The 16,484-nt window shown below is 38.4% G+C and overlaps 1 protein-coding gene across 2 annotated transcripts; it reads left to right on the top strand.

Moving 5' to 3' along the window:
* The first annotated feature begins 83 nt into the window (after positions 1–83).
* On the top strand, positions 84–13,305 carry vgll2a (vestigial-like family member 2a). 2 transcript variants are annotated; one of them, XM_086264930.1, is made up of 4 exons: positions 84–263; positions 1,902–2,139; positions 4,974–5,471; positions 7,483–13,305. In XM_086264930.1, the coding sequence occupies exons 1-4, from the start codon at positions 186–188 to the stop codon at positions 7,524–7,526; spliced, it is 858 nt and encodes a 285-aa protein (XP_086121056.1). In that variant the 5' UTR covers positions 84–185; the 3' UTR covers positions 7,527–13,305. The 2 variants fall into 2 exon arrangements, with proteins under 2 accessions (XP_086121056.1, XP_086121055.1); XM_086264929.1 differs by having other exon boundaries at positions 7,709–13,305.
* The last annotated feature ends 3,179 nt before the right edge of the window (positions 13,306–16,484 follow it).

The following is a 16,484-nucleotide window of genomic DNA, read 5'->3' on the forward strand; positions in this document are numbered from 1 at the left end:
GGAGGGTTGGAAGCTGTAGGGGTTCCCTTCAGTGTGAGTCCAGTGCGTAAAGAGCGCAGAGCGGCTCAGCGGAGAGAGTCTGAGAGTGTGCCGCTTTCCACCACTTCCTGGATTACTGTTTCAGCTCCGTCCGACCATACACGCTCTATCAATGAAGCTTGGTTCTTATCCGTGATTTCTTCGCCATGAGCTGCCTGGATGTGATGTACCAAGTGTTTGGTCCTCAGCCTTATTTCAGCTCCTACAGCCCCTATCACCACCAGGTACGGAACACACAGACATAAAGTGTTTTATAAGACTTATGTCTTCACTTTAGGCTGCAAGCCACATGCAGAAACTTTATTTAAAGTCAATAAAACTTTATTACGCATAAATCCAAAAGATAAAGGCCATTAAAGCGCACAACCTAAACTTACAGCCCTTAAAAGCACTCTTTAAAAACAGCGCGCATTTAAAAATGTGTTAAACAGACAGTTAATCACCGCTTAGGATCTTATAAAAATGACTGTATCACTGCGCTACCTGCTGCAAGGCTCAAACTCGCTACACAAAACGTAAAGTGTAGAGAAGTTTCAAACTCAATTTTGCGTCAACAGTTTATGTTGTTTGCATTTATCTCACTGTTAAGTTACCTCATAGGTTATATATGTGGTATAGAGTCAATTGCAGTATTAGATAAACATTCTAATTTAACGTGGTCAAAAGTACAACTAAAATAAAATAATAATAAAAAAGATTTAATGAAGACTCATTTGCTTTACAATCTTTTATCTCTTTACTTGTTTTAAAATGTATTTATTTATTTATTTATTTATGTATTTATTTTCTTGCTTTAAAATATTTTTATGTGTGCTATTCAGACTGCAACAGACATTATTTGCTACTCGGGTTTTATCTTTAAGTGCAGTTGTTAAAGTAACATCAGTAAGTTTAAAGTAATATTGTCACTTTTTGAAAGTATATCTCAGATTGTTTTCAGCTTAAATGTCCTTCATCTACTAACAAAACTTTTCATATTATATTTGCTTCTGTCAGTGGGACCTCTGAAGCCTGCAAGGGTCATAAGTTAGAGAGTGACTAGTTTTAAACAGGCTTTTCTAGACCTGTTAAAGAGCTTCTTTTTTTACTCTCAGTCAACATCTACACATATTTCGCATAGTGCTACAACTCACTTTGTCTGGTCTAAACAGCCTGGGGATGAGCCTGTTCCAGCTACACCACATGATTATAGTCTAGATTTTCAGTGCTTGCTAGACAGCAAATTCTAATCCTTTATTTTGTTTAGTCATTTAAACTGAATTTATCATATAACACAGTAATTATATATTCAATTCAATTCAATTGTATTTATATAGCACCAAATCACAACAAAAGTCGCCTCAAGGCGCTTCATAGATACAGAGAAAAACCCAACAATCATATGATGCCCTGATGTTACTTAAGTCGTTTACATATTGTTTTAACACTATTATTGATATATTTTTATTTATTTATTTGTAATTATCAGTTACTATGCACACATTTAATACATTATTATATTTTAAAACGACCATTTACTTCACATGTTGATAATATCAGCATGTTCCAGTTTATTCATTCATACCTGGAAGTATTAGCTGTTTTGTTTTTTTTTTAAATGACCAAAAACTGCAAAAAACGTTATTTTTTAAATTTCAAAATTAATGCCAAATTTGTAAGTTATTATAAAGTTTAAGACAATGCAGTCTCAGACAAGCAGATGCTAACTGGGTTCCTTTATCTTCCTCTAAAACCTGCTGTGTCCTTATAGAAATATATTTTTGATGTCAAATGTCATGTCAATACAAAAAATTATATATGCATCAGAAGCATGAGTATATTGTTTTATTACAATCATATAAATATATCTGTGTCCTTTTTAGAAGTTGGCTTTGTATTCCAAAATGCAAGACCACCAGGACAGCGGCAGCCGGCTTGGCCCCCCGGCGATCAAAGAGGAGGACAAGGAGCTGCCGCCCGGTGCCGAGTACCTGAGTTCCCGCTGTGTCCTCTTCACTTACTTCCAGGGCGATATCAGTGCGGTGGTGGATGAACACTTCAGCCGAGCTCTCAGCCAGACGAGTGCATACCCCGCGTCGAGCAGCCACAAGGCCGTAAGAGGTGTGTAGTATTTCTTTTTGTATATATGTATGTATACATACACACACATATGTGTGTATTAGTGGATTATTTTGTCAGTATTTTGAGAATTGTAGGCAACATTTCTCAACATTTCACATTTCTACTCATGAAATGCCTTAATATTCTCAGGTTGTGTGGTGTGTGATCTTTTTTCTGATGTTGACATTGGCGGACTCAGCGTTGTGGCCCTTTTCCACTGGTGATACTTAAATATTCCTGCATATTTGCCACTTATTTCTTTTAGTGGAGTTTTATGCTGCTTTTCATTGTCTTTAAATATTAAAGTGATTGAGTAGAATCAATTATGCCCCAGGCATCTATTTACATGCACTGGTGTGATATTTTTAAATGTGTAATGCCAACTTTTTATAGTGTTTTTTTTTTTAGGAATTGTCCATGTGTATAGAAAGGATAATGGAAAGTTGTGTGTCACGTATGTCCCCAAACGTGTGTATGTCTTTAAAATAGTAGGATTGATTTTAATGCCACCTTTTGATGTGAACCATCACTAACAATGATGAAAGCTGCTATTTAACTTTAGTGGTAGAAAATTACAAGTGAAATAACTGATTGTATCTATTAAATATAGGAAACATACATATGATAAATACAAATAGTACGATAAGTAGGTATTCAATAAGTAGGCGTAATTCAGCCTGTTCTTGTGAATAAAAAGAAGAATTTAGTCTATAAAGAAACGCCTCTGAAACAGCTTTCAGATTATTTAGAGGGAGAGACGTGTTTCATATGCACCACAAGTGTGATAATGGTCCATTGTGCAAATATCTTAAAATGAAAACAGAAGTTTTACTGACTATTACAGTAAAATCACATAAATAGAATCATTTTTTATTAAAAAAAACCCCCATCATGCTCAACATAATTATATGTTGTGTCCTTCTAAGGGGGGAAAAAGTTTTTAATTGAGCCTTGACTTTGCATTTTCCGAGGAAAATTCAGTGGAATAATCCTGCTTCAACACTACCGTGACTTCATCAGAGTCAGAGGCCCAATTACAATCTGGCAGCTACACCCCCCTCCCTGCATGCTTTCAGTCCCTTTGCGCCTTTGCGTGGACGGTCCCCTACATTAAGTGCTATTCCAAACCAATTAGCCTTGAGTGGAAGTGGGTTATAAACCCACCAAAGCCAAAGCTGCACCAGTGCAGGCTTACTAACCACACTCTGTGAAGGAAATGAAATTGAAACGGAGCAGTTGTATTTTCCAATAAGTAATGGACCCGATCTTAATACATCCAGACACTCCAGATGCTGATTGCAAGTTCCTGTTTTGAGCTGAGAAAGGCGAGAACATCCCAGAGGTTGCCGCTACGATTCTACCATATCCATTAATTAAGCGATCCTTCAGCAGCCACAAGTGTGACTCTTCGTGGAGTTACACTTGTGACGGAGCGGGAGTGTGAAGGGGCCGGATTGGAATTGGACCAGAGAGCACAAAAACACAAAGCAAACTGATGATCAACCCACGCCTGATCTAATTGGTTTAGGATAGAATTCTCAGGAAGTAATAAATCCAAGGCGGGGGGGGGGGGGTTGCCATAATTGGTGCCCAAGTGCAACGTCCCCAACAAAATAAGAGAAAGGAGACAATGCAGATAAAAATACTAAAATAATTCAGTGAATTTTAGTCCCAAAGGAAATATGAGAATGAAATAACTCAACTACACCTGAGCACTCATGTCTGAATTTGTATTTTTTATTGTGTAGACTATGGCAACGAAAAAGAGATGATAACAAAAACATATGACAATATGTTAAGAAATCCACATTGTGTTGCTGCCAGTTATCTGATTTGGAGTGATTTAAATATATGCAACAACAGGAATACCTTTACAGGGTCAGATTAAAGATGGTGAGAGCTACATATTTATCCAAAGATATAAATTCAGTGCACAATTAAAAGTATTTGCCAGGAATTTTCTCATTTATTTTTTTGTATATCGCTTTTAATGACATTACATCTATCACAGGTTTCGCTGAAGTGAAATCCTTTTTAGGGTCACGTTAACCGGTGATTCTTTCCATCAGCTAAAGAATTAAAAGAAACTGAATTGGTATCCCCATTAATATTCAGTTTTAGCTGTGTAAACATAAAGGGATGATAAAAGCCGACATAAAAGGATTCATTCCTTTATTATTTTTGAAATCTATGCTGAATTGAGTTGCTTTTCCTTTCTTCCCGTTTAGCAAACACTTTTTAAATCCAGCCTCTTTATGTAAGTTTTATTAGCAAAAAAATGACCGATTGTGAGTGAGGAAGGAATTTACATTGTCGTACCATTTTGTAACAAAACTTACTATCCTCAAGCCTCACAATTATTATTATTATTATTACTCAGCAGCGCTTGCTTTAAAATTGCATCGACTATTTTGCAGTCATTGTCAGAAATATCAGAAAAATGTGAGAAATGACCATCACAAATACCACATTGCCAAGGACACAGCTTCAAATTACATTTTTAAACTGTCTAAAAAAAACTAACTGATTCCACTTGCAGTGATATTAAAGAAAGAAAAGCAGCAAAATTCACATTAAAGGAGCTGAAAAGACTGTATTTTATGCTTTTTTGCCTTAAAAAGATGATCAATAAGTTGCGATAAATTCAATACGCATACCATAAATTATGACGCTAAAAAAATGATCCTTGTTTCAAAACAACAGTCAAGAATGAACCTTCAACCACAATGTGTTAACATTATTCAAGCTACATACGTTTTAAAAGTCTAAATAAGTAGGTGTGTCATACTTATGAAATGAGTTTCCTTCATTAATGTGCATTTCTATCTTCACAGATGGATCCTTTCCTATGAGCCAGAGAAGTTTCCCTCCGTCTTTCTGGAACAGTTCCTACCAGCCGTCAGTCTCCTCCACACTGGGCAGCGCTCTGTCGGCTCCCCACACAGAGCTCTCCTTTCCAGGTGACCCTTACTCCTCTGCCTCCCTGCACAGCCACCTCCACCAGCCCAGCCCCGATGCCTGGCACCCATCCCACCACCACCACCATCACCACCATCACCCTTACTCGCTAGGAGGTGCTATAAGCACCCAGAGCTCAGCTTACCCACGTCCAGGTGTTCACGAGATGTACGGCACAGCGTTCGACCCACGCTACGGCTCGCTGCTGGTGCCGTCAGTGAGGTCGCACCACCGCCTGACGTCCGGCAGCTCGGTACCGGGGCCCAGTGGCTCTCCCTGTGACCTCGGGGGTAAAGGGGAATCGGGGACGGGGTCGACCTGGAGCGGTGCCTTCACGGGGGCAGGAACAGAGATTGGACTGAACATGGACACAGGTACTGCCAATTTTGAAGTCGATTTATTTTAGGATCTGCATAGAAAACTGCATCTTCTGTCCTTCAGGTAACAGAAAATTCAACTCAAGTGGGCACTTGAGCTAAAATAGACAGAAAAAAGAAGAAACAGCTGGATGATGAACAGGAGGATCTCTCCTCATCAGAATTGCAACAACTGTCATATGCACTAAACAAATAGAACTAACAAAAGGCTGAACTGCAGCACACACATTCTGCACAGTTATGACAAAATGACTTTTACACCAGCTTTTTAGTCAGCAGCCTATTTTTAGTAAAACAGTGATAAAACAATGATGAGCTTTGTGCTTGGGGAAGAGAGGCCCAGCAATTCAACAACCAAGTTTAATCAAAAATCTAAAATATTTTTGTTTGAGTAGAACCGCTTTCTTTGTAAAATAGTTCCGAACCAAGCACTGGAAGGTAAATTTTGCAATAAAAAAACCCTCAATTTAATTTTTGGATATCTTCTTGTCATCGCATAAGTTAAAAATAATCTTTTAACATGCAAAATTTAACATTTTTAGATAGCTAAAGTTATTTGAATCCTATTTAAGGCCTCAGCTTTCAGATTAAGATGTATTATGCTTTCTCTATTAATGCTCTCTAAGCTTTTGTTATGAAACAATGCAAACTTCATGAATGGTTAGAGAAGAAAAACGAATTAATGGCAGAATCCTGCAGTGGATAAGGTTTAGTCTGCTTGCTTTGCCTCAGGGGTCGATGGCCAGTATTTTGGTGAGTTGTGATGAGGCCCTCAAATTGCATGTCGGCTGGTCATTGTTTACTTAAAATGTTAGCTTAAATAAAGAGAGACCTGTTATGTTTTTCTTTATTGACTGTCATACATATTTTTGTCAGTATATGAGCCAAAAGCTCAGGTTTAATACTGCTAAACACTTGATTTTTGAAAGTTCTTCCTAGTTTTAGGAATGAGTGTGGATATCCAAAAGAAATCCTAAAAGAAAGTTGGCTTAATCTGCTTGTGTAAATCATCCAAAACTACTCTAGTACTGAGTAATAATAGGACTGAGAACTCCTCGGATATCAAAGATCTCAGAAAGAGCACGACCTTTAATTGGAAATTGAGATAAAAATGTTTTCCCACACTAAGAGATTCAAAGCAAACACAGAAGAATAATTGTTTTATATTGATTTGTTGTTGTGAGGTTAGAACAGAACAGTCTTAATACAAATTGCAGACTGGATTGATTTAAATGCTGCGTCGCATTCTTCTCATTGGATTCGTTCACATTGTTAATTAGTATTGGTGAAAGACACCGAGAACAGACGTATCTGTGAAGTGTCAGTTACTGGATTTTTTTCTTTTAAATACTGTTTGAGAAGAATGAAAGGCTCGGGAAAACTGTGTAATGAGATGCAAGGTTAACTTGTTATGGGACTGAAGTAATTGAAACAAAATCAATCAATTGAGCTTAAGATGTGAGCTTACACTTTGACTTCGAGTCGATGAAAACCACCCGTGAAAACCAGTAAGTGACATTCATATTGACACTGATATCAGTCTTTTAAATGGATTTTCTGCTGTCTATATTGACATGCTAAACCTTTGCTGCTCGTTTGTGCAGATGTTGAACTTGGTTTGTCAAAAAGCGCACTCATTTAGAAAACTAATTAATAAATGAGGCTGCTCTAGCATTCATTATAACCTTCGCTTTCTGTGTATCTCTCAATATCTAATTGGGGGGAAACAGCTTTAGTAACATACTGTGAAAAGCAGAATGAAATAACGTTCTGTTTCCCTGCCTGAGATCAACTTACACAAGTGGTTTAAACCAACAAACTGGCTGTCAATCAGCACCTTAACACCAGCTGTCAACTTTCTTTTCTGTTGCTGTCGCGCTTTCATCCCCCTCTGCCTCGGGCAGTTCCTTCTGCTTTTATCAACAGGGCATTTGCGCCTCGTTTTCTAATCTACCTTCTTTTCCTTCTCTGTCTTTTCTTTTCCTGCTTTTCTCTCCTTTTCTCTCAGGTCTGCCAGCACAGGATAAGAGCAAGGATTTGTACTGGTTTTAGAGACCACTGAGACCCCCCTCCCCCCTCTTCTTGTCTACTACTTTGGCTGTAGCCGCTTTCCTGCACTCCTGCTCTACTCTACTGCTGTTGTGGGATGACTGACAGATAAATTGACAGATAGACAAAAACAGTGAGGCAGCAGTTTCTTTTTCCTGCTGTAACGGCTTCTGGTTTACTTGCAGCTCTGTGTTACGGCGGACTGTGCAGCAGCAGTGCAGCCCTGCTGAGCTGAAGGGCAACAGTGTGGATACACAGCGAACATGGAAACAAAAGTGGACTCGCAGAGGGGAGAGAGAGAAAATATGATCTTGATGGATATGGACAAAGACAAGACTCTTTGTGCTTCTGTAACAGGCAGGGACAACATTCCTAAAGTGGAAAAAGTCTTTGGACAGACGGACAGAGACACATGTGCTGTCGGACTCCAAAGACTAGCGCCTGAAAGGACTTGGCAGGACTTGCCTCACTGGGGCAACTGGGCTCAGACACTAGGAGTGTGTTATGGCTGGAGGAAAGGCCACGCTGGTGTCACGGAGGCAGCACAGCAAGATTTTGGCTGAGAGCGAAGGGAGGAGGACAAACTTTTTGGGTATACATGGAGTAATGTTTCATCCGGCACAGCACAGTACACATTAAATGTAACCTGAATGAATGAATTTAAACTGATATCAAAAGATATTTAAGCCATGATTACAGCTTCAAACCTTAGAAATTTAAAGAGGCATATTTTTCCTGGCTTGTAGCGCTAAATATCCATCTTAACTGTTTTGATGTGAGATGCCCAGTTTTTTATACATCAGCTGCCTTCTCCTAAAATTGCACTAAGTGACAATGTGGTGTTTAAAGTGGCAGACATAGCAGCAGTACGTCATTCCAGAAAAAATGAGCACACCATATTTTTTTTAAATCCACCATCTAGAACTATTTCCTCTCTACCAAATTCAGGCCCTGTCTTTCAATGTGCCACATGGATACTATGTTCAGCAGGTGTAGCTTGGCACGAAAAAAGCAAAACAAAACAGGCTTCTGGGTCATGATTTGTAGAAGGAGACACAATTGCAGTTTTTTTAAAAATATCCACATTATTGGTGCTTTGAACACCACAAGATGAATGCTGTGTAGTTCCACTGAATTCAAGAGAAAGGCAGCTAGTATCTCCAAAACTGGGAAAATATGGGAAAATGTGTGAGGTTCCTTTAAGTGTGCTCATACATTTTAAAGATGAAGCAAACTGTTGTCTCATATGGCACTGTGCAAAGTTAGGGCTCAGTAACACAGACCTGAAGATCAATCAGTAATCCCCGCAACCTCTAGTCGTGAGGGACAAATGTGGATTCGTTGAGCCATTGGTGAATGGTTGCTTGTGGTTGGTGGCCACCACCAGGTAAATCGTTGCCCGGAGATGCTGACTCATCTGCAAAGACTTGCCATTCACTCGCCAGGATGTTGTGAAACTTAATAGTGTGAAGCTGGAACTGCCTTCAAAGTAAAAGTGACTTACTGCTGAAACCAACTCAGTTTAAAGTGCACAGTTTTTACTTTAAGGGCCAAAGGTCTCCATTTCAAATTTGCATCGCAGTTTTGACAGTTTCACTTTGCTTTTTGAGTAGTTGGCGAATGTTAACAGACAATTCAGCATGACTGAGGAGCTCTGCTTTTGACTGAAGCAATCGCAAGGAAGTTTTTAGTGCTGCACTGTATATCTCCATGTAACCATTTTGACATTACCAACCTCAAAAAAACAGCTTTCAGTCAAAATGCACACTTCAGCATAGCTAACCCGATGTCACCGCTTGGCGTCTAGGCCTGTGTCACTGAGGATTTAATATATATGACAATACCACAACAAAGATGTTGGAAAACAAATCAATATCTTTACAAAATGTTTTGTTTTTCTTTACATTTTTGATGGTTAATAACTGCAGATGGCTATGATTAACAGGATAGGAATGCAGACTTTGTTGCCTTTGAGTGTAGCAGATACACAGGCTGTTAGCTCAGTAAGCATAGATTTGATGATTCCAAAACATCTCAAGTGCATTTGGTTTAAAATTTAAAATGTTTTCATCAAGGTTACTGCAGGAGCATTACATGTTGCATTACGTGCTGAAATTATTACACCAATTATACTGCACCGTTTTGCTGCCTTTCTGTTTTATTTGTGTTTATACTGAAAATCTCAAGGTTCAGGAACTTGTGATGTTTAAAAATCACAAGTTCCTGTTTTCTTGGCATATTGAGCACATTGTTGGCCCTGACAGAAAAACCTCTTCCACCAACATGTGATGTAAAGGTCTCTAAACATTTTATTTGTAGTCCAAATTGAATCACACTTTAGGATAAATATCACACTTTTCAAACTTCACCAAATCAGTGCTTGCTTGAAAACGCTGCCAACTGCTTCTTCTTGGTCATAACCCAAACAAAAATAACCCAAAATACACTATTAAAGGGGACCTGTTATTGCTTTCTTTACTATTTTTGGTCATTCACAATAACTCACACATTTTTTTCTTTATGTTTTGCATGGAAAATTGGAAATAGGAGCAGTATAGTGGAGCATGTGCAAACACAAATGCAAAGTTTGGCCATTATGAAACAGCTTGAAAGTCAATATTTGGTATGACCACCTTAATTTTGTTTAAGACAGTGCACATCATGGCAGGAGATTTAAATTGTTGAGCTAGTAGGTCTTTGGGAATCACCTTGTTGGTGCAAAAATATGATTTTATTCCTTTTAAACTGTTATCTTTGGTGTTTTTCATAGATTCAGCTATAGGAATGTGCTTATGCAGCAGCTTGCTACTAGCAAAGTGCCTACTGTAGATATACAATTTAAAACTGGTTCTTTGCTAGGTTGTTACTGTAGACACAACAGTGGTTAATGGTTTGAGTTAGGTGCCTTTTTATACTTGAACGATTTAAGGGTTCTCTGAAAATGGTCAGGTACAAGGACTGGACTAAAAATGAAAGAAAAAGCAGGAAAATGGCCAAAGAAAACAGTGATTCATGCAAAGCTACTCTGGTAGAGTCCAAGAATGAAAGTTCTGAGCTGTAAATAAGCATGATAGGTTCCCTTTACACAACGATAACTCATGTCACAGAAAATATACTGTGACATGGCGATACATTTACAGGTTAACTGAGACATTTGGTGTTGGTTGAAAAACCACTTAAAGTGGATTAAAGCATGTTGCCATGGTATATATTTAATGTAAAACTACTTGATGGGTCGAACTGCATAACCAGAGCCTTTTACCTACCGCTGATAGACTAGGAGGGACATTTCTACGACAGCAGCAGATTGACCTCTAAACTTCACTGCAGAGCGGACTGTGCTTACCTCTTTGTTATGAGCGTTTTATGAAACTGTATGGCTGTGTCAGCAAAAGAAATGTGAACTTCACACGAATGGCTGCTGAGTGAGAGAGAAAGAGTGGAGAAGTCTTTCAGATGAATGAGGAGAACGTCGGCTATTTGAGGCCACTTGACTCTTTCTCTCCCTCCTCTCATGCAGCTGTCATCGACAACTGCTCTTCAACTCAGCGAACACACACATGGACGCACACTGTCCTACTGTGCAGTGTCCGAGCCAGGCCCAGGGACTCGATAAAGGGAGCATTTAGTGTGAGCAGAGTCCCGCCCTACTGGGACAACTGGTGCGATGTAAGTAGAGGGAGCAGAGGACGAACACACAACTGTCAAAAGTAATTTGTGAGCTTGGATGTATGTACAGGCGTGTGTCTATTTCTATACTTACAAGGGTCACAATATCCAGCCAGCCTAAAAACTGACAACAATTCAGGCATCATTTTGTCGTTTGCACTCTGCTAATTGTAAGATGTGGATTATTCATAGGATTATACTAAAGGTTCAGGATAAATGGCATTATTTTATCTGGGTTTAAGTGAATTTGCTTACAGAAATACTGTGTGTGAGGCTGCAGCCTGATATAGCTTCTGTGTCCTATGTCTTTGATTTTCATTGTCCAAATTACACACAAGACAATTTGCTTAAATGTAATGAACATGGCTTAGTAGTGAAGTCTGTTTCTGTCCTGCATGGTCCACGGGAAGTATCTGGTTACACTGGGAAGTGGATCAGAAAACTTGTTTTGAGCCTTCTCTTAAACAAACGCTAACAGAAACTTGGTGGCAGTCTCCTGAAAAGGTAAAGTTAGCAGTTGGTTAACAGCATAAATTTGTATAGTTAACCGAAATTAAAACTGACCAAAGAATCATAAACCATTTCAGTGTAACCCCATCAAATGGATTACACTGAAAATAAGCTAATAAAATAAGCTGAAAGTAAGTTTAAAAAAGATTTCACATGTTTTTCCTTATTTTCTGTTATATATACATACAGTTAAAATTGGGAATGTTCACATTCACCAAGGCTGTGGTTCAAATAATGAGGTCAGCATGTGAACAAGTAATTCATGTGAGCCAAAATCTCAGGCTTCAGTTTCAGGCAGTTTTTTTCTTCTCCTGGTATGAGATCAAAAAGACTGGATATCGCTAATGTGGCCATCTGCTGTTAAACCTTTATGTTTAAAAGAAGCAGCAAAGAGGAAAAACAATAGATAAATTGGCTTGTTTCAGACAGAGGATCATCTGAGAGAGGATTGTTTCAAACTACAAAGCTTTTCTAGTAAAGTGCTTATGTTTCTCAGTCAGTGGCTCATTCATTAGCTTCTTGACTTCCAGCTGAATTTCTTCCACAATTATAGATGTTCAGCAGGGAAAGTTTTACGGGACACTTGCCACCTTGAATTCACTGATTCCTCCATGCAATTTGAAACCACCCCGGCCTCCTCATTATGTACTCTTGGCATTGTTGACTTAGCATGGTTCTCAAATTTTTCAGAGATGCCCTCCTTGAAAAGCTAAGAAACACTCCCCCTGTCTTCTCTCTCCAGCTGTGCAAATTTTATTGATAATCTACAACCACAGGGGCACAACAAATAAAAAAAATCATGTTAATTTGACCGCCAACATACTAATAACATAAAGTAAATATTTATTAAGGCAGGAGAAAGTTTGTCCCTGCTGATATCAAGCTAGATCACAGCGTTTTCCATCTGTCCAGCCACATTTGCTACTGTAGGTCCCGTCTAAATTCACTAAACAAATTTCCCACGTGTGGGACTAATAAAGGTTATCTTATCTTATCTTATCTTATCTTATTGTTTTGGATTTTTGTTTTTTAATAAACACAAAAGAACTTTTCTTGAATGTGCCACGCTTTTTTTTAACCAGCTGTTTTTGGCTGTAATACTTCCTGGAGGAAGAATGCAGGTCTCAGACCTCTTGCAGCTTTACATCTTGTTTTGGCTGTGTTTTTATTAAAAACAGCAAAAAAAGGAGAAAAAAAAAGCATTTGTCAGGCCAGTAATGCATTTAAAACAAGTCCTTACAAGAATAGCAATGTGTTATTTTGCATCGTGTGTATCTGTGTACGTCTGAAGTGACCACCTCTGCAGCCATTTATGTGAAACTGTGAAATACTACTCTGTCATTTTGTAAAATACCGTTTTCTGGGTACATTCTGTAAATCAACAGCCACAGCATGCAGCAGTGTTCTCTGTGAATATATTGATATATGACCTGAAGTATTGTTTCTGTCAATCTTGCTCCAGTGTAAAGTCTTTGTTTGTATTTGCTTTCTGCCTGTAACTATAAAGTGACAGCTCTGTCAGGTTCAAAGATGTATTGGCTCTCTCCTCAGTGACTGCTGCTCTCTTATTTTCTTCAAGCAGTGAAATGCCAAAAAGGTTTGAACAGAGTTTACTGCTGAATAAATAAAGCACTGTTCAACATTAAAAAGCTTGCTTGTTGTTAGCTGTCCACTCACATTATCTATTTACTGTTGAGACTACTTGTGAAGCTTCTGTCTGTCTGTCTGTCTGTCTGTCTGTCTATCTATCTATCTATCTATCTATCTATCTATCTATCTATCTATCTATCTATCTATCTATCTATCTATCTATCTATCTATCTATCTATCTATCTATCTATCTATCTATCTATCTATCTATCTATCTATCTATCTATCTATCTATCTATCTATCTTATAAGCATCTCAAATAAGCAGTTTCCTCCATAACCCATGCACGAATTATTCTATATTCTATGCTCTCTTCCTTTTCTGTGTGTGCGTATGTAAAATATTTATTGCATTTTCTAACTTTTTTATTACAAACTGGTGTGAGATTGTGTTTCAACTGCCCCCACTCCCCAAAACGAAGACTTGGCCTGTACTCAAGGCTGCGGGTTTTATTCCCACTATCCATTCTATGTACTTCCCCCACTCTCCGTGTTTTCCTTCATGTTATTCCACTGACAATATCTGATAACACGAATTTCCTGGTTTTCTGCTTCTCTGCTTTGCTTTCATCGTTGCAAAAAGCAGAGACGAGATCTTTTTCTTTCCTTTTGGAGTTAATGTATGACAAACTCCAGCTTGCACTGGGGTGGTTTGCAGCTGAGTGTCACGTCTAAGGCCACGGTTCTCCACTGTGAAAGAGTGGAAAGTGTAGTAAAATTTACACCACTAAATATGAGAATTATAATCCTGAAAATTCTACATTTTTACTATTATTTTCTATTAGAATTAAAACCGAGAGGTTTGTAAACCTATTGGAGGCTTTATTAGTTTTATCCACTTAAACCTTTTTATTATCTACGTTTTTGATTCTCATATTCCACAAAGACCCTCCCAGCTCTGCTTCTGAAACGCTGGCATTCACTGCCTGGTTAGTGTTAAGGTTGGCCACTCATTGTCAGAGTAAGGGTGAATATTGTGGAAATACAAACGAGTGGCAGGACGGAAATAAGCGTCATGTCAGCAAAATCATCAATATGAATATTTTACTACAAATATTTAACCTTTGGGAATTTTATTTACTAAAGAGAAAATCGATTAATTTTGGACCCTGTTATGTTTAGAATATTTTCTTTGACTTGGGATCATGGATTTACTGAGAGCCGGATACAGTGATGCAGGGATTAGATTGTTGTAGCCCAAGTGGGAATTGAATTTAGTGAAATTTAATTGGAGGGGATACTTTTGGATAGATGTAGTGCTTAAAAGCCCATTTCCAATGTAATGGATGATTAAACGACTAAAAAGTGATTAAAACTGAACATCTGAAAAAACAACTCTTCTGGTTTTTCAGGACGGTGAAGAGAAAGCTCGTCTTTTAATGTTGTGACTGTCGACCAAAAAATCTGATTCAAATTCCTCGCAGTGCTCCTAACCTGACTGACCTGATTGCGCCCAGTTGATAAAAGCCATTCAGTGAAGTAAGCAATGTTTGTGTTGCTTTTCTGAAACTCCAGTTGCCCTTGCAGCCTAAATGACTGGTCATCCATCTGGCCCTGATGATTTCCTGTGTGACAATACATACATACAAAAACTGCTCCCTAAATGCACTCACTCAGCTTTCAATCATCCAGAAGGTTTAGTGATGAGTATGAGTTGTTTGTGGGTACCCATTTAGGAAGGAGCTACCAAATGTAGTCTTTGATGTAACTAATGGGGGAGGGTAAAATTAAGTTGGCCAATGTTTACTTATTTATGATCTTTTGCACTTTAACATTGAAGGAAGCGCGTGGGGTCCTTAAAGATTGTAGCTGTCATAAAAAACACAGCAGGATGCTTGGCTGCAGGACTCGACAGCAGTAAGTCTGGCATGTCACTTAATTTCATGCGTGATTTAAATTTTTCAAATACCACCACACTAGCGAAAAGATATGTTTACTATGGCATACCAGGCAGCTTAAATGTATAATATTATTGACCACTAATGGCTCTAAGCAACATATTGAGAAGAGGGGCTGTCAATATTAACTGGATACATTCTCACTCATGGTTGTTATCATATGAGCACATCTATTAAAATTAATAGTGCACAAATAACACTGTTCAAGCATCACTGTAATAAATGTGCAAAACATGAACTATTTCTTACACTAAAGAAAGTGTAAGAAACTCTGCAAATGTTTTAATTATTTTTGTTTTCTTATTAAGAAATTAAATAATTTCTCACTCGAGGAGTTGGAAGCACGGTCCTGATAAGTCCATGAGGCATGAGGCTGTTCCACTGTCAAATCGTGAAGTGGATGAAGTGGCCCTCTGTCAGACATCTTGTCGGTCCTGCAGTTTTGTAATTACACAACGTTTATAGTGCTGGATGCTAAAAAACAGTAGAAGCTAGCAGGCATTCGAACGTTTTAAAGAGACAAAAAAAAAGTGAATTAATGTGAAATCAATGAATTTCAATTTTTGATTAATCATGCTGGTTGATAAATAGTGAAGTATATTGATTGTTTGATAATTACCAATTGTCTGCTCTGCTGCTATCTTCCAAAAAGTCCAACCCCGTTTAGGATACTACAGTTCTGTGATATTACAAAGTGCTGCCATGTTCCTTTTCATACTGTTTTGAGCCCCTCATGAATAAACAGGTGCACATACAGGAGAGTAGGGCTGATCCAAAGCTGGAAGACGGTTTATATGGGTCAGAGCAGTGACAGCAGTCTAAATAGAGATGGTTAGACCTCCCTCTCCTTATCTTCTACTAAATCCTCCAGGACAGCAAGGTCTTCACAAGCTAACCAAGAAACCTGATCTCTCCCATGTCTGCTGCGCCTGCCTCATCATAGACCCTCCTGGAAAGATAGCCAGAAAACACTGACCAGGAGGCTTTTTAATCACGTGTATGGGTGACTTTAACAAGAAGGTCCAGTCTGGGCTTTCCTTATCTTGAAGTGAAACCCTTTGAAACTACTTCAATACAGCGTCCATGTCCTTGCAGATGCTACATCAGTCCTATGGTTCCCTCTTAAATAACATCTAGAGGATTCTGGTAGTTTCTATAGTAAAACATTCTATTTAGGCTGGATTGTCAGCTAAATAATAGGGCTGTAATACACAGCTGTATCCTGTGCTCCTTTC

The sequence above is a fragment of the Aulonocara sp. 'chitande type north' Nkhata Bay genome, linkage group LG15 (genome assembly GCF_057382095.1).
Source record: "Aulonocara sp. 'chitande type north' Nkhata Bay isolate Kocher_YH1m ecotype deep benthic linkage group LG15, A_spYH_male_GT1.1, whole genome shotgun sequence".
Lineage (NCBI taxonomy): Eukaryota > Metazoa > Chordata > Actinopteri > Cichliformes > Cichlidae > Aulonocara > Aulonocara sp. 'chitande type north' Nkhata Bay.

Coding starts and splice junctions, on each gene's coding strand:
- vgll2a (XM_086264929.1), top strand. CDS start 186: ATGAGCTGCCTGGATGTGATGTACCAAGTGTTTGGTCCTCAGCCTTAT. Junction 264..1,901: donor ACAGCCCCTATCACCACCAG/GTACGGAACACA, acceptor TGTCCTTTTTAG/AAGTTGGCTTTGTATTCCAA. Junction 2,140..4,973: donor CAGCCACAAGGCCGTAAGAG/GTGTGTAGTATT, acceptor CTATCTTCACAG/ATGGATCCTTTCCTATGAGC.